This window comes from Theropithecus gelada, chromosome 13 (assembly GCF_003255815.1).
Source record: "Theropithecus gelada isolate Dixy chromosome 13, Tgel_1.0, whole genome shotgun sequence".
Taxonomy (NCBI): domain Eukaryota; kingdom Metazoa; phylum Chordata; class Mammalia; order Primates; family Cercopithecidae; genus Theropithecus; species Theropithecus gelada.
In genome coordinates, this window is record NC_037681.1 from 46,531,212 (window position 1) to 46,548,671 (window position 17,460).

The following is a 17,460-nucleotide window of genomic DNA, read 5'->3' on the forward strand; positions in this document are numbered from 1 at the left end:
GGCCACGTGACGCCCGCGGCCCGGCGGGGCTGCCAGGCGGCGAGCGCCGCGGCGGCCCCGGGAGGTGGCGGCGGGCGCGAGAGCCTGGGCCGCGCGGCACTGACCGTCGGGGCCCCGGGACGGCGGCCCCGGGGCGCCCATGCCATGGAGAAGCTTGCGGCCGGGCTGGCCGGCCTGCGCTGGAGCATGGGCGCCTTCCCCCTCGACCTCATCGTCAGCCGCTGCCGCCTGCCCACGCTCGCCTGCCTTGGGCCAGGTACCGGGGTCGCTGGAGATGGGGACCGGGGTCCGCGGGGAAATGGTGGGCTCTCCAGGCGGGGGCCAGCGGGATCGTGAGGAGGGTGCGGCGCCCGCGCGCTCCTGGCTCCCCGGTGTGGGCCCCGAGCGCTTCCTGGCGCGCCTCCCGGGAGACGCGGGGCCCACCCGCCAGGTCCGCCTCCTGGGCCCTGGGGACAAGCACAGGCACAGACACCGGGGACAGGGCCCGGGACAGTTTTCCCGCCCAGCTGGAGTCCGGAAAGGGGCCGAGCCCCTGCTCCCGCCCCGTCGGTGTCCCCCTTTCCCCCGCTGCCCCTGGGCCCCCCGCCCCGGCCGCGCCCCCTCAGTCCCTTTGTCCCCGGCCTCTCACCTCTGTCTTCCCTCATCCCTGGGACCCGGACTCTGTCTTCCCCCTACCGCCACCCCCAGCCCTGCTCCGCCCCTCTGGGAACCCTTCTTGCACCTCCTTTCGATTCCTCAGGAGCAATTTCGGTCCTGGGGCGGGCAGGCCACCTTCGGGAGAGGCCGGCGGGAGCCGGGTCTGCCGCCCGGTGTGACCCCCAAACCCCCGGCCCTCCCCCGAATCTTGTCCCACTTCTTAATAGGATCTGGGGCCCCCAGCCGCTCGGCTGATGGAACCACTCATGGGGGCCCGAGAGGGTACCCCCGGGGGCTGCGTGGAGCGAGGGGACCGTTTCGGGGGAGGGGGGTGCTGCTTGGTTGGGGGATGGGCGGTAGCCGGGGCTGGCAGCCAGGCCGGGGGTTTTGTGTGTGAGAAGAATAGGGGTTTGGCCCGCGTTGGCATACTCGCTTCCCTGAATGCTAATGGGGCCCGCGGCCGCAGGCTCCTCTCCTCCCCTCGGGGCCCAGCAGCCCCTCCTCCGCGGCGGCCAGGAGTGGGCACAGTGGACGTCAGCTGTCCCGGGAGCAGGCTCATGGGGGAGCATCGGCGCCCTGGCCGTCGGGCAGGCCAGCGTCTGTTTCTCTGGCACGGGGCAGAGTGGTCAGAGTGTGGTACTGTGTCCGCCTGTGAATGGGGGATGCTGCCTTGGGGTCTTCTGGCCACTTCCCACACATCCTTTTTGGCATCTCCCCTTTCTGGGCAGCTTTTCTGAGCTCCTCGGTCTGGGTACAGCCTCCTTTGGTCTCCCCTGGGTCTCCCCTGCTACCTCGTGCCAACCCTGGCTTGTCTCCTACTGTGCACCTCATTATAATGGCCAGCCAGTTTATTGTCTTTCCACCTGGCTGTGGGCTCCTTGAGACCCGGCATCCTTACCCAATAAAGATTATGGATTGAATGAACGAATGAATGAATGGGTGAGTGAATGAACAACTGGTGTGATGGCCCAGCTGTCTGTTGCATGTGACGGTGTGTGGCTACGGCTGGGTCACCATCAGGGTGTGAATGTCTGGTCAGAATTATATGGCTTGAAGGGTAGGTCCCTGTGTACCTGTGCATTTGGGAGAGGCCTCTTGGCCGGAGACTGAGTTGTGTCGTTTGGGTGACAAGCATCTGTCACTGTGGGCTATTGTGGTTCAGCTGGTGGTGGTCATGAGCCATGGTTACTGGTGTGCCCGTGTGGCTGTGGAAGATGGGGCTGAGACCCGGGACAGCTCTCAGAGGAGGGATCAGAGTTGGAGGAGAGCTTCTTGTGCCCCTGGAGGTGAGGAGGTGCAGAAGAAGGCTCAGACAACACCCCCAACACACACATAGTGGGGGCCAGGCCCTTCCTGAGCATCTTGAACTGCCCCCCACCCTGCCACACACACACACACACACACATATCCACCCACCCCACATGTACACACTTTATGGACCCCCCAGCCATCAGAGTAAACCATTTCCCATTTGATTCGCAGAAATTTTGTAAGTTGTGCCTGAAGGAGCAAGGAAGGAGTTGCTCCCCACCCCTACCCTCCCCACCAGCTGCAGCCAGGACATGGCCCCTTCTGCCTCCTGGAAGCTGGGCCGCCCCTCCTGCTCCCCTGGAAACTGTTGCTGGGGTTGGAGCCTCCAGGCCCAGACCCCTCCCAACTCCCAACACCTCTGCCCCAGAGCAGCTTTCCCCAGGCCCCAGGGCTGGGCCTCCCACTCCTGCCTTCTAAACCTGCTCTCTCAACTCCTCCAACCCTCAGCCATCACCCCTGTAATTGGGAGGATGAGGGGCATGGGGAGGGGGTGTCAAGGAGCTGCTTCTCTGAGATGGGGTTGGCGGTTTCTGGGGACTTCCCCACTCTCCTTTGAGGTCCCCTGAACAAGGCAGTGGGTGGAAAGGAAGGGCTGCCCTTGGGAGAGCCAGTAATCAGCTGCTCTAAGCCCTGTCACTCTCTTGACCTGAGCAACCCGTGGCTCTGGGGGAGCTCTCATAGCTGGGACCTTATAAGGGACAGTCCCATCTGGGCCCTCTCCACTGCCCCAACAGGGCCCTTCTTGCAGGGCCTAGGCCCTGACTGGGAGGCTGAGGCCCAGCTCCAGCATCTCCTGCTCAATAAAGTCTCCCTTCGCCACTCCACCCCCAGCTGGAACCTGCTGCTCCCCAGACATGCTCCAGTCAGTGCCTCAAACTTGCCTAGTCTTTGGTACATCTCTGCCCACCTCCCCAGGGGCCTAAGGGCTCCTGGAGGGCAGGGGCTGTCTGGGCTTATCCATGGGGAACTCCCAGCCCCAGCTCAGAGCTAGAGGCAGCAGGCATTCCAGCCACTGATGAACGAGGGGCCCTGTCAGGAGTCACAGCCCTGAGAGGCTCACAGCCAGCCCCACAGCCCCAGGCCCCAGCTGGCAGCCTGCCTGTCCCTTGAGCTTTGCTGACCTGGGCAGGGATTGTGGGGAGCTGTCCCTCAGGGGGGTGGTCTTGGTGAGGAAGTCACCCTGTCTGTTTTTCTGCCCCTCCTAATGTCCTGTCTTCCTTCCCCTCCTCCTCTGTCCTCCTCTCCCCTCCCAGGGGAGTACGCTGAGGGCGTCAGTGAGCGAGACATCCTGCTCATCCACTCCTGCCGCCAGTGGACAACGGTGACAGCTCATACCCTGGAGGAGGGCCACTATGTCATCGGGCCCAAGATTGACATCCCCCTGCAGTACCCAGGTGTGCCCAGCCAGGAAAAGATGTCATAAAGCCTGCGGGGGGGTGTAGGCAGGAGGGGTTGGGGCCAGGGGTAGGGGGAACGCTGTGACTAGCGAGGCGGTGATTACGGTTAGGGTTGGAGTCAGGGCCCGGCAGTTTTCATTCTGTTCTGTGGAGCTCTGGGTTTCTGGAGAGGTGGCTCACAGGTTTTTTGATTCACATTTTATTTTAAAGTAGATTTGAAACTAATGATGAAAAAATACCCACACTCTTAAATTACTACAAATCAGAGCTTAACCCTAATCAGAGGCCTTCAGGGTATACCTTCAGCTGCCACACTTACCCTTTTTTGTGCAGACCCTCCAAGAGAACATGTCCTGCCAGGACCTTTTCAGTACTGTGCACCAAACGCCGCAGAAACCAGCGAATGCCCAAGCTGATTACATGGCTGCGCCTCTCCGCACTGATCCTGTTTTTCCCAATTTTTGCATTAAACCTATTGTTTCCATTGGTTGACTTTATAAGTTAATGTTAAACATTTTAGACTTTTAAAGATTATGCTAATGGCTAACTTTATTAGTTTTATAAGTGATGTTGACATATAATAAGAGTTTGTTTGAAGAAATGATTCTGTTAACAAAAAAGGAAGTACAGCCCCTTCATTTTATAGATGATGAAATGGAGGGCTTGGGGGAGGAGGTGACTTGCCCCTTGTCACACAGCTAGGAAAGGAAGAGCATGGCCAGATCCAGGTATCTCAACTGAGGGCTGGTGTCTGCTGCACCACACCAGGAGCATGTGGTTGCTGTCCCCTGTGTGGGAGGGATGGGATTCTGGTGGCCCCATCCCAGAGATGTCCCCGTGCGAGCCCCGGATCCCACAGCTGCCATGTGTTAAGCATGTGCTGCATTCCATACGCTGGGCCGAACATTTTTGCCATTTCATCCTCATGGCAACCTGATGAGAAAGTCTTATCAACTCCATTTAACTCACCAGGAAACTGAGGCTCCAGGAGTTTCAGTGGCTTGCCCAGTGCCGTGTTTTTTGTTTTTTGTTTTTGTTTTTAGAGATGGTCTCCTTATGTTGCCCAGGATGGTCTCAAACTCCTGGTCTCAATGAAGCTTCCTGCCTCAGCCTCCCAGAGTGCTGGGATTATAGGTGTGAGTCACTGCGCCAGGCCCAGTTCTGTGTGCGTGTGTGTTTTCTGTTGCTCGGGCTGGAGGGCAGAGGCGCCATCTTGGCTCACTGCCTCTGAGGTTCAAGCGATTCCCCTGCATCAGCCTACCAAGTAGCTGGGATTACAGGTGCCTGCCACCACGCTCGGCTAAGTTTTGTATTTTTAGTAGAGACACGGTTTCACCATGTTGGCCAGGCTCGTCTCAAACTCCTGACCTCAAGTGATCCAGCCGCCTTGGCCTCCCAAAGTGCTGGGATTACAGGTGTGAGCCACTAAACCCAGCCTAGTTCTGTGTTTTTAACTGCTGTGCCCAGCTGCTCCTGACAACCCTCTCACCAAGGCTGGGAAGCCTTTGAGTTGGGAAGGCTCCATTGCTTGCTCACAGGTAGCCCTGCCCCCTCTGACCCTGGGTCTCCCTGAGCCAGGAGGACAGGACTGAGCCCTTTACAGAGGCTTCTGTCTTTTATAACCTGTGAAGTTGGTACCTGTGTACTAACCTTTAAAAGATATGGAAACTCACTCAGATGTCTTTCTGACCTGGGGTTCTGTCTTGGGCTTGGAGCCCCCTGGGGGCCTGCTCAAGCTAGAAGTTTCCCAGCTTGGTTGGGGGAGGTCCCAGGTCTTCTTGGGATGAAAAAAGCAAAGGTTGCCTGAGCAGTGGCTGGTATATGTAATCCTAGTGCTTTAGGAGGCTGAGACAGGAGGATCCTTTGAGGCCAAGAGTTCCAGGCCAGCGTGGGCAACATAGCGAGAACAGTTCTCTGCAAACAAAACCAAAACCAAGCAAACAAACAAACAAAGAAAACTCCAACAATAAATAAATTAGCTAGCGTGGTGGTGCAGGCCTGTAGTCTGGCTAAAGGGGAGGCTGAAGCCAGGTGGGGGGATCCCTTTAGTCCAGGAGGTTGAGACTGCAGTGAGTTATGATGGTACCCCGACATTCCAGCATCTAAAATAAATAAAAATTAGAAAGAAAGGTTGGGAAAATCCCTCACTGAAAAAAAACGTGACTTTAGGGACTTCATTTTGGTTGTGTCATTAAAACTCTGGGAACCCGAGGCACAGTCTCCCAGGGAACCGTGGGTCCGGGGGCTCCTAGCTCTTCCTCCCATCTCTCTGGCGCCCCTGCGTGCCTGTGTACGGTGGTGGTCTTGCGGGGCGCGGCCCCAGCCCCAGCCCCATCTTTCCGCGGGGCTGCTACTGTCCACCCGCACGGGGGAGGGGAGGCGGAGGCGGAGGGGGAGGCCCCTAGGAGGGCGAAGGCCGGCGGGTTAACGAGGAGGCGCTGAGTGCACGGCTGGGCTCCAGGCTGATTTCTCCTAATGAATTAATAATAGCGCTGGGCGGGCGGGGACGGCCGGCTGCGGACCGGCGAGAGAGCCGCGGGGAAGGCCAGGGAGGGAGGAGGACGGCGCCCCGCGCGGGGTGGGGCTGGGGGCACTGCCGGTGACTCGGTCTCCAGGCTGCGGCGCTCTGCTCTGGGAGTCAGGGAGACCTGGCCAGGCCCCGTACTGTCCCCCCTCCCAGTCCCTGCCCCCGGCCCCGGCCCAGCGGGAGGGGCCAGGCGTCTTCCCTGAGCATGGGGCCACTTCCCCAGTGTTGGCCTTGTTTCCTGCTCAGCATTTGGCAGATGCGCCTCTGGCCAGCGGGATGTTTCCATTTTACAGATGGGAAATCCGAAGCCCAGAGAGATTAAATAATTTGCTCAAGGTCACACAGCTGGCTAGTGGCAGGGTGGGATTCAGCCAGATTTGTCGCACTCTAAAACCTGAGCTTTTACCCATGTTCTTTACTGAGTGTGTGCTGTGGGCAAGGCATGGAGAAGGGTGGTCAGCAAGCCCCTGCCACAGCCCAGGTGCTTGGGGCTGGAAGGGAGGAGTGAGGCAGCCATGTGTTCTGACGGCAAGGACAAGGATGAGGGGCAGGTCAGGATGGGGCAAGTCCCTAGAGCCGTGGGGGACATCAGGTCCCATGTAGGGGGAGGCAGGAGAGGAAGCCGCCCCTGAGCTGGCGGGGAGGAAAAGGCTTCCAGGGTACAGAGCATCACTCCCTGGAGGGCTCCCTTCCTTCCTCCCGCAGTAATGACCGGCGCTGGGCTTCAGGCTGCCGCGGAGGGGATGGTGCTGGATGCCATGGTTACATCGATCTTCCCTGCCACATCCTCCCCCAGCTCCAGCCCTGACTTGGCTCCAAGTCTCCCCACAGGGGGCAGTGGGCATTGCTCCCTGCCTGGCTACTTGTGGTTGGGGCAGGGGCAGGGGTGGGGGGTTGTGTGTGGACTTGGGGGAGGAGGCCGGGGTGAGGGGAGTGGGGCTACTCAGTGCCTGCAGTTCCTGCTTCCCAAGTCCTAGACCCCTGCTTCTTGCCTGCCCTCGTCCACATTTTTCCGCTGTTGCCTTCTAGGGCTGTGGCACTTCAGAGGCCTCTTCCCAGGTGGGTCCCAGGGTGGGGAGGGCAGGCCTGGGGGCTCCCCCACCAGCATTCTCCTGGCCATTCCCCTTGTTCTGGGCTGTCATTTCTCTCCCTGCTCAGTGATGATGCTTCAGGCCCTGCCCTCTGCTCCTCTTACCCTGCACCATGGGTGTCTTCATCTGGGTCTCTGGCTGGGTTTGGGGGTCCCCAGGAACCCCCGGCACTGCATACACAAGTGTGCATGTGTTCATGCTAGGATCACAGTGTGCGCATTTTTCTGGGATGAACATCCCCAAAGTGTCAAGCCCTCTGCTCTTCCTCTTCCCTGAGCCATCTCACTTGCCTCACAGCCCGCGGCTGCCACCTGTGGGCTGGTGACCTTCAGTCTGTTTCACTGGCCAGATGTCCCCAAGTTCTGCACACACACTGGTGGCACCCACCCTGGGAGCACCACCTGAAGGCCCCTTCCTTGGCCTCTCCAGGATCTGCCTTGGCCCCACAACATGTTCCTTCTGGGTTCCCAGTTTTGGTTAACAGCTCTGCCATCTCCTTTTCTTTTCTTTTCTTTTTTTTTTTTTTTTTTTTTTGAGACAGAGTCTCGCTCTGTTGTCCAGACTGGAGTGCAGTGCTGTGATCTTGGCTCACTGCAACCTCCGCCTTCCAAGTTCAAGTGATTCTCCTGCCTCAGCCTCCCAAGTAGCTGGGACTACAGGTGTGTGCCACCACACCCAGATAGGTTTTTGTATTTTTAGTAGAGATGAGGTTTCACCATGTTGGCCAGGCTGGTCTTGAACTGCTGACCTCAAGTGATCTGCCCACCTTAGCCTCCCAAAGTGCTGGGTTACAAGCGTGAGCCACCGTGCCTGGCCTGCCATCTCCATTTCTGACTAGGCTGGTGGCCTGAGTACATCATCCTGAGTCCCTTCCTTCCCCAACTGCCCCTTATTCAGTCACCCAAGCCTGCTGGGTCTCCCTTCCTAGTGTCTCTTGGTCTGTTTCTGCTATTCCCTAGCTCTTCTCTAGAACCCCTTACTGGTTCGTTTACCTGACTGGTCTCTTGGTTATTTTAATAGAGCTGAACCTGGATCATGGTATTTCTTTGCTCGAAACACTCCAGTGGGTCTCATGTTGTACAGAATAAAGTCTCACCGCTTTAAGCAAGGCATTCAGAGCCTCTCAAATCCCAGTTGCTGTCTGCATCCCCTCCTGTCCTCCCTCTCCCTAAGTCCTTCCCTGCAGGCACGTACCATCTGGGGCAGGTGGTCTGATTTTGTGTCTGTGTCTTTGTTTAAACTGTTTCTTCCACAGGGAATGCTCATTCTGTGAATTCCCTTTCATTCTTAAGGTGCAGCTCAGTGATCCTCTCAGATTCCGCCAGGCAGGTTTCTCCTACCCAGCTGTCTTCTAACTCTTTTGTCACAAGTCTGTTGTAGCACTTATCACATCCTACCATCATTGGGTACTCATCGTCTCACCCACTATATCTGGATTTCTTTAAGGGCAGACTGTATTTTACACAGATTTGTACCCTGTGTGTGGCCTACCATAGTCTCTGACACATAGTGAGTGCTCCATCAATATCTGTGCAATGATTAAATGAATGAACTGTGACAGAAGCAACTACCAAGGGGGCTTCAGAAGCTAAAGAAGGCCCAGCACGGTGGCTCACACCTGTAATCCCAGCGCTTTGGGAGACCATAGTAGGAGGATCGCTTGAGCCCAGGAGTTTGAGACCAGCCTGGGCAACATCATGAGACCTCATCTTTAATAGAAATAAAAAGTTAGCCAGGCATAGTGGCACATGCCTGTGGTCCCAGCTACTTGAGAGGCTGAGGCAGGAGGATCCCTTGAGCCCAGGAGGTCAAAGCTGCAGTGAGTTGTGATCATGCCACTGTACTCCACCCTGGGTGACAAAGCAAGATCCTGTCTCAAAAAACAAAAACACCCAGAGGCTAAAGAGTCACCTTGTCTTCTCTCGACTTGTTCCCTCACCTATTCACGGCTCTCTTCCTACTGTATAAAGCCTGGGAAAAGGCCATCCATCGGATGCCAGGGCGGCTCAGAGCTTGTCTTTGTGCTCCTGTGGGTATGCATATAAAAGGTGAGGTGAGATAGCTTACACAGGGATGTCAGCTTCACAGACTGGCAATCACTTCTGTAAAGTCTGTGTCTCCTAGGGGCATGTGCTGAGCTTGGCAAAGCATACAGCCCCAGACTGCAGGTTGGGAAGGCCTCCTCTCAGGGAGGTAGGTGGCTTTGCTGGGTTCAGGTCAGAGCCTCTGGGAGAGTAGGATTGGATATCGGAGCAGGGCAGGGTGTGGGAACAGAGCTGGGGTCAGAGTGGCTCTCCCAGAGCCTTCAAGGGCTGCTCCAGGCCCTCATTGGCCCAGTGCCACTTCCATGCGGATGAGCAGCCCAGGGCGAAGCACAGGATGCCAGATCCAGGTAGGGCCCACAATCATCTGTCCCCACCCCCTCAGATGAGGACCCAGAGGCCTAGAGAGGGAAAGGAACTTGTCACGGCAAATCAGAGGTCAGGCTGGGACCGAGCAAGGAGCCAGCATCCTGGTACCACACCGATAGTTGATCAGAGGCCAGCTCTGTGTCCACATGTTTGGGGCTATTTGCAATTGTGTTCTCTGGGCAGGCGGCCGCTGCCTCGCTGCATACCCACAGGCTGTCTATGGGGTGAGGGCTGGGCTGTAGATGCTAGGGATCTGTGCTCACCTTGCTGAAGTTGGAGCCAGATGACCAGCCCCCTTCAGCCCATGCCAGTGGAAACCTGCCCTTTGGCCTTCCTTAGTTCCTGAGGGACTGGCTGAGATTATGCTAGCAGGGGACCACGAAGCCTCTTGGGATGCAGGCAGGCTCACTCCAGCAACTTTTGTCACCCACTATGCAGGGAAGTTCAAGCTCCTGGAACAGGCCCGGGATGTGCGGGAGCCAGTGAGGTACTTCAGCAGCGTGGAGGAGGTGGCCAGTGTCTTCCCTGACCGCATCTTCGTGATGGAAGCCATCACCTTCAGCGTCAAGGTCAGTCACTCCGTCACCAGGTGTGGTGTCCCCACACTACTCCTTGCCTCAGGGGCAACCCTGACCCTGGTTGGAAGGTTGCCCTCAGGATCCAAGAAGGAGAGTGGCTCCTGGGGACCCCTTAGGGGCCTTTGGCACAATTGAGCCATGTCAGAAGAGTGGGGAATAGGACCCACTGGGCTGAAGGACTTCCTGCGAAAGGTAGTGAAGAAGGAAGGGGTGTCTGGAAGGGTCATGTTCTGACTTGGAGACTTTTCAGGGCAACCTGTCCCTAGCTGCCCCAGCACCCACTTGTAGAGGTGGTGGTTGTGGTAAGCAGGCAGTGTAAATAGACCCCTGCTGTGGGGTGGGAGCAGTGGCTCATGCCTCTAATCCCAACACTTTGGGAGGCTAAGGAGGGAGGATCGATTGAGGCCAGAAGTTTGAGACCATCCTGGGCAACATGGAGAGACCCTGTCTCTACAAAAAATGTTAAAAAATTAACTGGGCATGGTGGTGCACATCTATAGTCCTAGCTACTTGGGAGGCTGAGGCAGGAGGACTGTTGCCAGGAGTTTGAGGCTGCACTGAGCTGTGAATGTGCCACTGCCCTCCAACCTGGGTGACAGAGCAAGACCCTGTCTCTAAAAAAAAAAAAAAAAAAAAAAAAAAAAACTAAAAACAGTCCCTGCTGTGTACAGATGGTGCTGTTCTGTTTACAAACCCTTTTCTTATCCATCAATTCATTTCTCTTCACGTAGCCTTGTTGGATGGGCAGGGCATTATGATCTCGAAAATGGTAAAGACAATGATAATAAAAGTCGCCATTTACTGTATACTTTAAAATACGTTGCTGATCCAAGTAGCGGAGAAGAAAAGAAAAATATGTTACTGCACATACAGTCTTTTTAATCCTACAGCAGTTCTTCGAAGTAAGAGTTATCAGATATGGTCGCTAAGGCGTGGAGGGGCAACTCATTTAAGGTGGCACAGCTGCTAGTCGTCTCTCCAGGATGAACGTGGATCTCTTGGCCTACAGCCCAATGCTTTCCATCTGGTCCGAGCCCCAGGAGGGCGGAAGAGGAAGGCTGTTTTCCCTTTCCAGTCTCTGGGACCTGGCTAAGCCCCTGCCCTGTCTCTGGGATCCCCAGGTGGTGTCGGGCGAGTTCAGCGAGGACAGCGAGGTGTACAACTTCACGCTGCATGCGGGCGACGAGCTCACTCTTATGGGCCAGGCGGAGATCCTGTGCGCCAAGACCACCAAGGAGCGCTCGCGCTTCACCACCCTCCTGCGAAAGCTGGGCCGGGCCGGTGCGTTTACCGGGGTGGGAGGTGGCGGCCTGGCGAGCGCGGGGGCCGCGGGAGGCAGCGGCGGCGGGGGCGCCAGGCCGGTCAAAGGCAAGATGCCCTGCCTCATCTGCATGAACCACCGCACCAACGAGAGCCTGAGCCTACCCTTCCAGTGCCAGGGCCGCTTCAGCACTCGCAGCCCGCTGGAGCTGCAGATGCAGGAGGGCGAGCACACGGTGCGCGCCATCATCGAGCGCGTGCGGCTACCGGTGAACGTGCTGGTGCCCAGCCGGCCGCCGCGCAACCCCTACGACCTGCACCCGGTGCGGGAGGGTCACTGCTATAAGCTGGTTAGCATCATCTCCAAGACGGTGGTGCTAGGGCTGGCGCTGCGCCGCGAGGGCCCGGCGCCGCTGCACTTCCTGCTGCTCACGGACACGCCGCGCTTCGCGCTGCCGCAGGGCCTGCTGGCCGGGGACCCGCGCGTCGAGCGCCTGGTGCGCGACAGCGCCTCCTACTGCCGCGAGCGCTTCGACCCCGACGAGTACTCCACGGCCGTGCGCGAGGCGCCTGCCGAGCTCGCCGAAGACTGCGCCAGCCCGCGCCGCGCGCGCCTCTGCCTGCCCGCGCCGCGCGTCCCCGGGCTCGCCCGCGCCCCCGGCCCGCTAGCGCCCGCTCCTGCCGGCGAGGGCGACCAGGAGTACGTGAGCCCCGACTGGGCAGCCGCGCCCGAGCCCGTCGCGCCGCCCGCCGAGATCCCCTACGAGGAGCTGTGGGCTCACCAGGGGCCCGAGGGCCTCGCCCGGCCGCCCCCGGGGCCCGACCTCATCTCCTTCGGGACCGCGGGACCGCCGCGTCGGGAGCCGGAGGCGCCGCCGCCCCCAGTCCCTCCCAAATCTGAGGCGGTGAGTGAGCGCGCTGGGGGACGAGTCCCGGGTCCAGCCAGGGCCCAAAGCCCGCTCTCCTGAGCCCCGGTCCAGGAGTATGTGGCAGATGAGGTGGCGGGGTGGGGAAGGGGAGAAGGAAAGGGCAGAGCCATGCCAGGCAAGAGCATTTGTAGTAAGGGGCACTGGGGCCGACGGTGGCGGGGGAGCTGTGGGACAGAGAGGCGTGTAGGTCCCCAGCCTCAGAGGATTTGAGAGAAGCCCCGAAACACTGTTACCCAGAAGGTTCCACAGAACAGGGGTCCTTTAAGTTGTTCCGTGAAAAGAAGTTTCCTTGGCGAAGTAAGCTTAGAGATGCTGTGAGTGATTGCCAGCCCTTTTTCCCTCCTCCTTGTGTTGGAGTCACAGAGCATTGGTATATTAAAAGCTCTGAGAAGTCCTGCACTAAGGAATCCTGTTTATCAGAACGTTTTCTCCCTGCCAGTAACACCCGTCAGCATCCCATGGAGTCCTCTTTGGGGTACGCGACCTGTAGGGAGGGATGCAGGTGGCAGACGCTTCCTTCCCTCGGTTCCCTCGGCCTTCCTTTGTCCTCTGCTTTCTCTCGTTTTCCTTGAGGAGAGAGCACGTCTGCTTAACCTGTTTTGATCTACTTCTGTATTCTTTTTCTTAACATTCATAATGGGTTTCCAAGGAACAGGAAGGAGGCTGTGCGTGCGTTGGGACAGGGTGTGGGTGCGTGAGATAGGCTAGGAAGGGTTAGGTGGCTGGCTGACTGGATGAGCAGTTGGGGTGCAAAGCAGCCTATTGGCAAAGTGGGACAAGTGTCAGGCCCAGACAGCCCCCTTGCCCAGCTGCTTGGGAAGGGGAAGGTAAGGAGTGCCAGCTGTTTGGAGTCGAGGTGGAGTCACCGCCCTCTGCTTGTAGGTGAAGGAGGAGTGCCGCCTGCTCAACGCCCCTCCAGTGCCTCCCCGGGGTGGCAATGGCAGCGGCCGGCTCTCCGGCAGCCCCCCGGTTCCCCCTCGCTTCCCCAAGCTGCAGCCGGTACATTCCCCCAGCTCCAGCCTCTCCTACTACTCCTCTGGCCTCCAGGATGGGTGAGTCCCTGCCTTCCCTTGGTCCTCAGTTCTAAGGTAGATCGAGGCAGGGAAGGGTGAGGAGGGGGGACTATGGTGCTGAGGAAGAGAAACTGTTCAGGCCTGGGAAGTTCCGAGGGTGCAGGTCCATGTGCAGTGGCTGAGGGAGGGGCACGGCTGTCTGGGTGTCTTGGGACCTGGGGCCCAGTGGCCTGTTCTGCCCACTCCAGCTTCTTTCTCTCTTAAATGTTGAGGAACAGATGGGAACATTGCCCTGGTCCCCTCAAGGTGGGGACTTGGCTGCAGGATAGAGGGAAGAGAGCTCCTTGCTGTTTTGAAATATTTATTAGGTTTAGGCTGGGCACGGTGGCTCATGCCTGTAATCTCAGCACTTTGGGAGGCCGAGTTGGGTTGAATCACTTGAGGTCAGGAGTTCAAGACCAGCCTGGCTAACATGGTGAAACTCCATGTCTTCTAAAATACAAAAATTAGCCGGGCATCCTGGCACGTGCCTATAATCCCAGCTACTCAGGAGGCTGAAGCAGGAGAATCGATTGAACCTGGGAGGCGGAGGTTGCAGTGAGCCAAGACTGCACCACTGCACTCCAGCCTGGGCGACAAAGCGAGACTCCATCTTAAAAGAAAAAAAAAAGAAGAAATTTTTATTAAGTTCAGTTTCATTTGGTTTTTCCCCTATGTTTTCTGACCTGGGCTGGGGGATGCTGGAAGGAAGAACAGGGCCATTCCGGGGGGTCTTGGACTGGGGCTGGGGTGCAGGCCCGTGTTGCTGAGGTCACGGTGGTGCTTGGCTGCATTGCATGTGTGACCCTGTCATGTTCCCTCTCGCTCAGCCTCACCTGTCCTATGTGTGTGTGTCTGTCTGTGTCCACAGGGTGGGTTCCCGCAGTGGCAGTGGCTCCCCATCACCGGACACGTACTCTCTCTATTGCTACCCATGCACCTGGGGAGACTGCAAGGTGGGCGAATCCTCTAGCCGCCCAGCCCCCGGACCCCTACCCTCAACCACACAGCCCAGCCAGGCCTCCCGGGCCCTCACAGAGCCTCTGAGCGGTCGAGCCGCCTCCCTTCTGGGGGCTGACACCCCCGTTAAGACCTACCACAGCTGCCCTCCTCTATTCAAGCCCTCACACCCCCAGAAGCGCTTTGCTCCATTCGGAGCTCTCAACCCTTTTTCCGGGCCTGCCTACCCCTCAGGCCCTTCAGCGGCCTCCTCTTCTGGCCCCACAACGACCTTGGGTCCTGTGGCTACCTCTGGCCCTGCATATTCCCCAGGCCCGGCCTCGCCAGGCCAGGCCTATTCAGCTGCTCCCCCCGCCTCCTGCGCCCCCTCCTCCTCCTCCTCTTCTGAATGGCAGGACCCAGCCCTGGAGCCCTTCGATCCCTTTGAGCTGGGGCAGGGCAGTTCTCCAGAGCCTGAGCTGCTGCGTTCTCAGGAGCCCAGAGCAGTGGGGACACCTGGGCCTGGACCCCACCTTTCCCCACTTGGCCCCCCCAAGGCCTTTGAGCCTGAAGGTTTGGTGCTGCGCCAGGTCCCCACCCCACTGTCACCAGCTGCTCTGCAGGGACCTGAGGCAGGAGGAGGACGACTTTTTCTAACCCAAGGGCGCCTGGAAGGGCCTCCTGCCAGTCCCCGGGATGGAGCCACAGGCTTTGGAGTCCGGGATGCCTCCTCCTGGCAGCCCCCTGCTGACCTGTCTGCGCTCTCCCTGGAGGAGGTCTCTCGCAGTCTGCGTTTCATCGGGCTCTCAGAGGATGTCGTGAGCTTCTTTGCCCGAGAACGCATCGATGGTAGCATCTTCGTGCAGCTCAGTGAGGACATCCTGGCAGATGACTTCCACCTCACCAAGCTGCAGGTCAAGAAGATCATGCAGTTCATCAAAGGCTGGAGGCCCAAGATCTGAACTGCCCAGCTGGAGCTGCACAGCTGGAATGCTGGCATGGGGGCCCCAGGGACAGCACTTGGGAGGAGCAGGTGCTGCCTGCAGGGAGGATCGATGTCGAGACAGACTGCTCGGCAGCCACTGGGTGGATCCAGGGGAGATGCACGTGGAAATGTGATCCTCTGGGCTCAGACCCCTGCACGGGACAGCTTGCCTTTGAGTGTGCAGAATACATGGGAAAGGGGCTGGGGGCACCACTGTGTACCTGAGCCCAGTAAGGCATTTGCTGTGATTCCCACAATGGGGTCAAAAGCTGGCCTTCAGGGTGACCTAACACCTCCTCATGCCCTGCTATAGACCTTCACAAATGACTTCCACTGCTCAAGCCTGTAGGCTCTGTTTAGAGACAAGATGGCCGGTAATTTAAGCACAAATTTCCCAAGTGCCCACTCTCCTTTGTGCTCTGTGGGCTTTTGGCCTAAAGCTGCCCCAGAGTGAGGGTGTAGATGTCTGTGTCTCTGGGATGCCTTTCCTTTCCCCCTCTGCTCCACTGTGGTTGAGGGGGCCTGGCCCTGCACACAGGTGAGTCGTGTACAAGCCTAAGCCATGGCACCTCAGAAGCTCCACCTGTGGGTCCTGGTTCATGGGTGACGGCTTTGGAAGAGCACAGCTCTGCTATTGACCCGACCCACTTATCTAGTTAGGAAGCCAGACACTGCCCAGATGGCTCTAGCACCCTGGCTTCCCCTCTGACTTTACTGCAACTAGTTATCCATCCGTCAGGTGGGTTCAGTCTCAGAATACTGTCTCCGTGGAAGAGCAGGTCGATTTAGGTCAGCTTCTCCTTGATTCTAGAAACAAGTGGTAGTCAACCACCCCCAATTCTGCCAATCTCTTGCTCCCATCATTTGGCTCTGACAATATGATTTTTGGTGTTTTTCCCTGGTTTTCTGTCACTGGCACAGGAGGGTACACTTGGGAGAGCATGGTCCTGGAGCTCAGTCCTGCACTTGTTCACGTGCTTCAGAGCAGGTCTTTGTGCCCTTGAATCTCAAACATGGGGATCTGCTTGGTACCCAGAGCTCTGGTCATTGTGTCCAACCACACACTCCACCCTACCCCTGTGCCCTCCATCTCACCCAGAACCATAGGGTGCCCACTAGTGTCAGGGTCCAAGGTGCCAGCCTTCTCTTCTGCCTTACCTAGTCTACCTATTTATTTCCTCTACTTTTTATCTTAAGAGTAGCTAAGCCATGCTGGTGCCCATACTCCAAGCAGGCTGCCTCAGCTCAGAGAAGTGGTCAGAGAGTAGAGCACAAAACCTGTGATGTGGGGACATTTGGTTTTCTTGCAGATCATTTAAAGAATCCTCAAGGACTAGTGAAATAAATGCTAGACTGCTGAAGACTAGTACAAGTGGCATTCTGGGTGCCAGCTGCTTTCTTCTTTTGAAAACAAGGCCATGGGGACCCATGGGCAATGTATATGCCTTCAGGCAGGAGAGGACTGATGGAGGAATGATGTGTGCGTGTGGCCATTCCCATGTCTGCGGAGGTGGCTGGTGGCAGCCTTCATTCCCTTCTGCAAGGCCGTTGCCAGCCCCTCCCTACCCTACAAGAACCCCTCCAGCTCCCACTAGTTTCAACATAATTCACAATTACCTGGTGTTACTGAAGGGAAAGACCCAGGCTCAAAGCTGAATGCCACCAGCCAGGGCCCAAGCTTAGCTTCCTGCATTGGCAGAATGCCAGCCTCAGGCTCTCAGACCAAATTTGGAAGCCTATTAATGGCTTTGGTGCAAGGGATCAGCTCCGTACTCTGGTCATCTGAAAACCCCAAGTCAGAGGTGACTTGGTTTTAGGGTCTGGCTTCCTAGTGACTAAGCAGAGCCAGAGCTGATCTCTCTGCCTGCCAGTCCCAGCTACAGAGCTGGGACCAGGGACATATTTGAAGTAACAGAGCGGAGGCAGGGGTAACTGGTAATATCTGACAGTTTAGAATGCAGAATGTGATGGGACTGGAATTACAATTCCACACACACACACAGCGTGGATCTTTCTGCCAGACCCAGTCAGCCCCAGCGCTGTTTACCCAGACTGGGCACTGCTTCTGCCGGAACATGAGTGTAGGAACTTTCCACCCCAGGGGGCGGGGTGGGGAGGGGCTGAAGCTATGGGGGAGTGCAGGTGCTGTGGGGGTCAGCGCACCTCATGCCACTCCCATACTGCCCGATTGCCGCGCAGGCATTTCTGGGGCTGGCCGGGATCACTGAACATCAAGGGAAATGTCAGCGCCTGTGCTTAGCACCAGCGTTCCCACAGCCATCCCAAGAAGCACCTATGAATGAGGCACACCCAGAAAAGAAATGGGTAAGATCAGACAATGAGG

General features: G+C 57.7%; 1 protein-coding gene across 2 annotated transcripts; it reads left to right on the plus strand.

Annotated features, from left to right (window-relative positions):
• The first annotated feature begins 20 nt into the window (after positions 1–20).
• GAREM2 (GRB2 associated regulator of MAPK1 subtype 2) lies at positions 21–16,494 on the plus strand. Of its 2 annotated transcripts, none has more exons than XM_025354272.1 (6): positions 21–256; positions 3,201–3,341; positions 9,812–9,942; positions 11,073–12,116; positions 13,023–13,192; positions 14,064–16,494. In XM_025354272.1, exons 1-6 carry the CDS (start codon positions 145–147, stop codon positions 15,091–15,093), a joined length of 2,628 nt encoding a protein of 875 aa, XP_025210057.1. In that variant the 5' UTR covers positions 21–144; the 3' UTR covers positions 15,094–16,494. The 2 variants fall into 2 exon arrangements, with proteins under 2 accessions (XP_025210057.1, XP_025210058.1); XM_025354273.1 differs by lacking the exons at positions 21–256; positions 3,201–3,341 and adding an exon at positions 7,578–9,354 and having other exon boundaries at positions 14,064–14,148; positions 14,548–16,494.
• The last annotated feature ends 966 nt before the right edge of the window (positions 16,495–17,460 follow it).

Bases quoted from the DNA above. Each gene is read 5' to 3' on its own strand.
- GAREM2 (XM_025354272.1), top strand. From the start codon at position 145: ATGGAGAAGCTTGCGGCCGGGCTGGCCGGCCTGCGCTGGAGCATGGGC. The intron at 3,342-9,811 runs GTGTGCCCAGCC...CCCACTATGCAG, and splicing joins CATCCCCCTGCAGTACCCAG to GGAAGTTCAAGCTCCTGGAA. The intron at 9,943-11,072 runs GTCAGTCACTCC...TGGGATCCCCAG, and splicing joins CCATCACCTTCAGCGTCAAG to GTGGTGTCGGGCGAGTTCAG.